This window comes from Podarcis bocagei (genome assembly GCF_964188305.1).
Source record: "Podarcis bocagei genome assembly, chromosome: 6".
Taxonomy (NCBI): Eukaryota; Metazoa; Chordata; class Lepidosauria; order Squamata; family Lacertidae; genus Podarcis; species Podarcis bocagei.
The window spans coordinates 91,649,090-91,657,161 of NC_138130.1; the positions used below are offsets into that span (position 1 = coordinate 91,649,090).

The following is an 8,072-nucleotide window of genomic DNA, read 5'->3' on the forward strand; positions in this document are numbered from 1 at the left end:
TAGGTTTGCCCTCCCCACACCTCTTGTAGGTATAATTCTTCAATACATTACTTTTAAATGATGCTTCAGGTATATTTTATTTTTAAAATCCAAACCCTGCTGACCTTGATAAATAAGAATGTTTAAGTATTTTTTTTTTTAAGAAAGAAAGAAAAAGTTCAGTAGCTTTCAATGCTGTGACTTGAAAATTACAAGTATCTGGTCTTTTAAAAATGCTTAGTGGAACTACTCAAGGACAGTTCTTTATTTTCCTGGTCATTTATTTCCTTTCAGCATTTGCTTGTAGACTGAGCCAGCTTTGGGGATAAAATGGAGCCGCTGGCATCAAAAGCTCCTTTCTGGGTTGTGAGCACTTAATAAAGCGAAGGAACATCTAGCTTAGAAGTAGGTTTCATCACCACCAACCTTATAAGAGACAAGACACACACAAAAAGCTGCCATTCTGACAATTCCAGGGCTTATTGGCACTTTGCAATACGTTCGAAAGTGGTGAATTTCATCCATTGTGGGACTTAAAAGGTAAAGGGACCCCTGACCATTAGGTCCAGGACTCTGGGGTTGCGGCGCTCATCTTGTTTTATTGGCCAAGGGAGCCGGTGTACAGCTTCGGTCATGTGGCCAGCATGACTAAGCCGCTTCTGGTAAACCAGTGTAGCACACGGAAATGCCATTTACCTTCCCGCCAGAGCAGTACCTATTTATCTACTTGCACTTTGACGTGCTTTCAAACTGCTAGGTTGGCAGGAGCGGGGACCGAGCAACGGGAGCTCACCCTGTCGCAGGGATTCGAACCGCGACCTTCTGATCGGCAAGTCCTAGGTTCTGTGGTTTAACCCACAGCGCCACCTGCATCCCTATTGTGGGGCTTATAGCCCTCTTTCTAAAGCCTTCCAAGTTGGTGACCACCACTAGGTCTTATGATGGCAAATTCTATGCATGGTCTTGGGTGCTCCAGTAGTTCTGGAGGGAAAGACCTCAAGTTATGGACCTCAAGTTAGAGAGACATTGGTGTAGACAGTACTGAGCTGCATAAGGCAGGTTTCCCCCCAGTGTACATAGGAAGGTCCATAGCTTAGTGCTAGAACATCTGGCTTGCATGTAGAAGACCCCAGGTTCAGTCTTTGATATCTCCAAGGTAGGAATGGGAAATGTTCCCAGTCTGAGACTCTAAGCTTGATGGAGCAGTCTAAGTTGTCATCTTCTGTTCCTATGTTTTGACTGCTTCATTTTCTTCTCCAATCTGATTTCCACTATGTGTGTTGGAATCATAGAGTCTTAGAGTTGGAAGGGACTCCCAAGAGTCATCTAGTCCAATGCAGGAATCTCAGCTCAAGCATCCATGACAGATGACCATCCAACCTCAGCTTAGAAACCTCCAAAGAAGGAGAATCCACAACCTCACGAGGGAGTCCGTGCCACTGCAAAACAGCTCTTACTGTCAAAGTTTTTCCGAATGTTTAGTCGGAATCTCCTTTCTTGCAACTTGAAGCCATTGGTTCAAGTCCTACCCTCCAGAGCAGGAGAAAACAAGCATGCTCCCTCCTCCATTTGACAGCCCTTAAGATATTTGAAGAAGGCTATCTCCTCTCAGTCGCCTCTTTTCCAATCTAAACATATGCAGCTCCTTCAAGCGTTTCTCATAAGGACTGGTTTCCAGACCCTTGATCATCTTGGCCGCCTTTCTGTAAACACATTCCAGCTTGTGAATATATATCCTTCTTAAATTATGGTGCCCAGAACTGGACACAGTATTCCAAGTGTGGCCTGACCAAGGCAGAATAGAGTGGGACTATTTCTTCCCTTGATCTGGACACTAGACTTCTGTTGATGCAGCCTAGAATAACATTAGCTTTTTTTTTTTTTTGCTGCTGCATCACACTGTGGACTCACATTAAGCTTGTGTTGTGTTTCCATACATTGCAAAATAAGTATAGCAACACCGCAGCTGACTTGGAACAACCATATTGCAAGTCTTGGCGCACACATGTGCAAACTCCACAGAAACTGGCTTTGCTCTACTTACGAAGCAAATCCTTTCATGGTCTCTTTTCCTCACGCAGATCCGTCCTTTTCCATCTCTTGGTTTGCTTTCTGCTGTCTAGATAATAGCCATGTGCCGACTGAGATTTGTTTTTTGCTTTAAAGAAGCTTCCTCTAAAACAATGATTTTTTGAAAAGAAAAGTAATTCAGCCATATTCTCTCACCCGGTGTAGATTTCTGCGCAACCATCAGGCATCCGCTGGTGGTAAGAGTGACACTGTCTCCCATAATATGCTGCCAGGGGTGGGGAAAAGATAGAGGAATTTTGACAGTACGCACAGTTCCCTCCAAAACCCTTGGTTGAACTGAGGACAAACCCCTTCTCCATTCCAAGACTGAGAGGAAGGGAGAATGCATACCTGTTTGATACAGGAATGAGCATAGACACCTGTACGTGCTGCACTGTAAACATTCCAAGTTTGGTATGCCAAGAGGCTCTGAAGGGATCGGCTCCCTGGTGGTGGTGGACCCGACACAGACAACTGGGAAACACTTGCCTGCGAGCGCCCCAGTTTGAGAACAGCCTTAACCAAAGTTGTCATGGGCTTTGAAGGTGCTTGAACTCAGGACGAAAGGGAGAATGGTGCGAAGAGGAAGGCACGCTTGGCAAACCCTCACTGTGATCAACTCCTGTCTGGAAACCTATGTCCCCACTGTGGAAAGACGTGTGGATCCAGAATTGGCCTACATAGTCACTTATGGACTCACTGTTAAGACTTTGTTCATGGAAGACAATCTTACTCGGCTACGAGTGATCGCCAAAGAAGAAGAAGAAGAAGGTGGTGGACCCAGCCCAGAAGATGTGGAGAGCTTGCCAACACTGACAGGAGGAGCTTGCTTTGTAATCTTTCAGGAGCCTTTATGTGCATTCTTTCCTGCTACGTTCTTTCCCCATATGAGTCCAGAACATTTGCTTACTCCATGGGTAAGCAAACTAAGGCCCGGGGGCCGGATCCGGCCCAATCGCCTTCTCAATCTGGCCCACATACGGTCTGGGAATCAGTGTGTTTTTACATGAGTAGAATGTGTCCTTTTATTTAAAAAGCCTCTGTGGGTTATTTGTGGGGCCTGCCTGGTGTTTTTTACATGAGTAGAATGTGTGCTTTTATTTAAAATACATCTCTGGCTTATTTGTGGGGCATAGGAATTCGTTCATTTCCCCCCCTCCAAAATATAGTCCGGCTCCCCACAAGGTCTGAGGGACAGTGGACCGGCCCCCTGCTGAAAATGTTTGCTGACCCCTGGCTTACTCCTTTACAACATTTCCGTTTGGCCTCCCTCGCTGTTTTGATGCGGCTACATAATTTTGAAAACAACGCACTGCAAAACCCAGCACTTTGGGGAGAAGAGGGGGGGGGAGCAAGCTCTCACAGCCAACCGCAAGCTGCAGATCCAGACCACAACACTGTTCAACACCGCAATTTGGACTGCCAGGGGTCCCCATTCTGCAATGGGGTCCCGAGAACCCATTCTGTGCGTGAACAGCTCGCGATATATCTGTTTGGCCACACACTTCTGAAAATCATGGGGCGTACAATGGTGCATTCTGCAGATACACAATTATGGATGCCGTGTGAACCTGTGGGCCAATGAATACCCGATCCCCTGTCTACATCTGTGAAATTTTCCTGACAAAGCCTGTTCTCTTGAAACTCCAGGCGTGACCATTCTTTCGCAGTGAGCTTTAATTCTCCTGCCCTTGCCAGGGGGGGATGAGGTAGGGTTTTGAGCCGTCCACAGAAAGCCCTTTGATTCCTGCTCCTGCTGCCTTGCAGAGATGATGAATGCACCTTGGGTCTGAATGCAGTGAGAAAAGATCCACGTTTCCTCCTCGCACTGTCTGCCTTGCATATAAGCAGAAGGCTGTGGACCTCTGGCTGGGACCTGTTGTTCAAGATGGCAGCCGAGGGCCCCGTTATCGACAGGACACTTAATTCTCCTTATTGCCATCAAGCCCTTAGCTGGTGTTATCTTGTTTGTCCGGCTGCCTGGAATGAATGGGGTCCTGCCTTGTAGCTGAATTAAACTCGGCCACAACTTTGGTGGCCTTGGAGAAGTGTCTGCCGCATGATGAAGTGCTGTAATTTTTCCACAAGGAGAGCATTGTTAAGGCTGTCTGGGCCTTGGTTTCCCAGAGAGACGGCCTGGCTTTTTAGGAATGCTTTGGGTAGAAGCTCCTGAGCTATTCTAGGTATTCACAACAATGTCGGGGGGGGGGAGGATTCGGGTGCAAGGAGCACAGGGCTCCTATGATTTCCTTAAAAAGAAAAGTCATGTACAGTGGTACCTCAGGTTACATACGCTTCAGGTGGCATATGCTTCAGGTTACAGACTCTGCTAACCCAGAAATAGTGCTTCAGGTTAAGAACTTTGCTTCAGGATGTGAACAGAAATCGTGCTCCGGCGGCACAGCGGCAGCAGGAGGCCCCATTAGCTAAAGTGGTGCTTCAGGTTAAGAACAGTTTCAGGTTAAGTACGGACCTCCGGAACGAATTAAGTACTTAACCTGAGGTACCACTGTATCGGGAAGTTTTTTATTGTGACGTTTTATTATGTTTTTATATTTTACTGGAAGCTGCCCAGAGTGGCTGGGGAAACCCAGCCAGATGGGCGGGGTAGAATAATAATAATAATCGGGGAAGACAGGTTTTATTTACTTTTACTTATTTTACAAAGCCAGTGTTATTTTACAAAATAAAGTAAGTTGTTTGTTTTGCATATTGTACAAAGCCTGCCTTTGCCAGCCTGATGTTGTATACTTCAACTCCCATAATTCTGCTGGCTGGGACTGATGGGAGTTGTAGTCCCAGGAGTGCACCTAGGGGGAGAAGGTGGCTCGTAAGCGATGTATAGGCAAAGGACATTTAGAATCTGAACGCAAGCAATGCAGACGGTTAATGAATGAAAACGTTCCAAAGTTGCAAGGCTTTCTTTTGTCTCCCTGTTTTTCAACAGGAGCACCAAAAAGTCTACCCTCTTTCCTCCCCGAGAGTTATGCTGCTAAAACCAAGAAATATTTTGGGGGGCATGAGGATGGGACCTGGAGTAGATTTTTCTGTGTGTTAAACGATTATGAGCTTGGTTTGGGTGCAGAAAACAAATTCTCGTGATGAACATGTGCTCAGTTTCTGAATTCTGGTTCTCTGCCCTTACTTCCCAAGCCACTAGTTTTCACGTGACTCAGGGTTCATGTTGATCTCCACAACCCTCACGTCTGCCCAACCTTCCTGTAAGGAAAAAAAAAATCAGTCTAGTTGTGATTGTAATGCTGTGTTTTATATGGTTGCGACCTCCCCTGGGACACTTGTGGAATGTGCAGGGCCTTTGTGGGATGTGAACTGGGGGGGTAGTTCCAAGGGCCAGACGGAGCAGCTTTGAGGGCCGCATTCAGCATCTGGGCCTGAGGTTCACCTCTCTCCCCTATAAAAGCATTTACTCCTTGTCCAACACAATGGATGGAAGAACCTACTATTATCCAATATGGAGGAATGGTGCTGGGAACTAACAGAAACTAATTAATAACAAGAAAAATTTGGGATTCCCTCTTGGGAAGAAGAAATGAATGGCACTTTGACTATAGTTAAACAGAAAGTAGAAAAGATGGATGGACTGAATATCTTAAATAATCATTTTCTAATGTAACCGGCAGATGGAAAAGCAGAAGTCCCCCCTTTTATCTTTAATGTTTCTTATCTCTCCGTTCTTCTTTTCCTCTGTTTTCTTTCTTTCCCCTCTTTCTTGTCTTTTGATTCTATCTGTTCCAGATACTGTATTGTGAAAACCGTAATGAAATTTTTAAAAATCTTCGTTCAGCAGCTACTCCCGTCCTTGCCTAAGAATCATTTTTTCTCTTCTGTTTCTTTTCCAGGTTTTAAATACAATAATTCCTCAAAATTGGGAGGGAAAGAACTTTTGGCTCGAAGAGGCGCTTCTTCGTTCGCATCCCGGCACAACCTTGATTCCCGTTTGTTCGTTTTGGCTGATTGACGGCAAGTCCCGGAGGAGGAGGAGAATGAGACAGCTGAAAGGCAAGCCCAAAAAAGAGACGTCGAGAGACAAAAAGGAGCGAAAACAAGCCATGCAAGAAGCGCGACAGCAGGTCACAACCGTGGTGCTCCCTACGCTGGCCGTGGTCGTGCTTTTGATCGTGGTCTTTGTGTACGTGGCGACCCGCCCAAACACAACGGAATGATGCGGCTGTCGAACTCCGCTGCAACTTTTGCCTCCTCTTCTGCCCAATGCCAAAACCAAACCAAAATGAAAAGTCCCCGAAAGGAGGAAGAGAAAGAGAGCCTTTTCTCTATCTCCGAGTTCATAATAATAATAATAATAATCCTTTTGCAGAAAAAGGAATCTTCTTTCTTTGACTTGAACCAAACTCCACAGTAAACACAGAACGTATTTGCCACCATGGCACAAAATAATTTTTCTCGCCCAGCTCATGTGCCTTTTTGACTTTGAGGGGGGAGCACAGGGACCCCTCCCCAATTTTGAACCCTTTCGTCATAAGGGGGGGCGGGGGGTCACTGTTGCTTTTGAAAATTTCTATAAATCGTTTGAGCCTATCAATTTGTTGGCAACATTGCTAGTGTTGTTACCGTGAGTCGTTGTACGTTGGCTTCGCAACTTTCCAAAGAAACAAAACTGCCCCCCCAGCCCCCTTTCAGAATGTTATAATGGCATTTGGAAAACTTTGACTAATATATATATATATACATATATTTATTTTTGGAATAAAGAAGATGAGTCTTGCATAAAAGCTTCCTTTTCTACCTGACCCTCAAAAAACACAAAACCCAGCTCCGTTATGTAACGTTTTCCATCAAACGCACGTCAGAAGGCAAACAGAAGGCTTCCCCGTGAGGCTAAACTGGTGTTAAGATAGTTTTAAGACTTTGAGGGTGTCCCTGCAAAACTGCTTGTAATCAGTGATAACCGTAGCTTTAAGTGGTGGCTGGAATGGTTTGAGAAGCAATAAGAAATAGCATTTTGGAAAGTGGTCTACATGCAGATGATTTAATTTTTTCCTAAATAAAAATAAAGTGACCTTACTTCTAACATTTACTGAGGGTCTGCTCAAAACACGGCATAAAAACCACATGCAGTGGTACCTTGGGTTACATATGCTTCAGGTTACATACGCTTCAGGTTACAGACTCTGCTAACCCAGAAATAGTACCTCAGGTTAAGAACTTTGCTTCAGGGTGAGAACAGAAATCGTGCTCCGGCGGCGCGGCAGCAGCAGGAGGCAGCATTAGCTAAAGTGGTGCTTCAGGTTAAGAACAGTTTCAGGTTAAGAACAGACCTCTGGAACGAATTAAGTACTTAACCTGAGGTACCACTGTACATTAAAACTGATTTAGCAAGCTGCTTTACACTGGATCCAATTATTTGTCTATCTGGTTAAGTATTGTCTTGATTGGCAGCTGTTCTCCAGGGTCTCAGCCTAGTAACTTTCTCCACCATCTCCTACCCAACCCTTTTAAATGGAGATGCTGAGGATTGAACCTGAAACCTTCTGCATGCAAAGCAGATGTCCTACCCACTGATCTCTCTGAGCCTCCTGAGACTTTGGTGCCCAATACAAAATGGCGTAAAGGAAGGAAAGGAGAATGGGTGATGCAAAACTTTTCAGGGGCTTAGGAGGGCGCCTTCCCAGCCCTATCGGGATTGAACCTGGAACCTTCTGCATGCAAAGCAGGCTCTCTGCCACAGAACTATGAGCCTTCCCCAACCATCAGTGGTCAATCTTCAGGTCCATTAGGCTGTAGGAACATACGTAGGAATCTGCTCTCTAATGACCTCTAGCTCCCATCTTTCCCAAACTTGGGTCTCCAGCTATTTTGGAACAATTCCCACTGGTGGGAATGGTTGGTGCATGAAACAATTTTTAAAAACACCGTATTTTTTGCTCTATAAGACTCACTTTTTCCCTCCTAAAAAGTAAGGGGAAATGTTTGTGCGTCTTATGGAGCGAATGCAGGCTGCGCAGCTATCCCAGAAGCCAAAACAGCGAGAGGGATTGCTGCTT

At 45.4% G+C, this 8,072-nt stretch overlaps 1 protein-coding gene across 5 annotated transcripts in view; it reads left to right on the forward strand.

Moving 5' to 3' along the window:
- The window catches only part of SMCO4 (single-pass membrane protein with coiled-coil domains 4), a 51,397-nt gene extending 44,597 nt beyond the window's left edge, over positions 1-6,800 (forward strand). For 4 of the 5 annotated variants that reach the window (XM_081197505.1, XM_081197507.1, XM_081197504.1 and 1 more), the window contains exon 2: positions 5,910-6,800. In XM_081197505.1, coding sequence (XP_081053631.1) covers positions 6,054-6,233 — 180 coding nt within the window. In that variant the 5' untranslated portion in view covers positions 5,910-6,053 and the 3' untranslated portion in view covers positions 6,234-6,800. The remainder of the gene's footprint in view (positions 1-5,909) is intronic. The other variant, XR_014008898.1, reaches the window with a different exon arrangement.
- Positions 6,801-8,072: the final 1,272 nt, after the last annotated feature.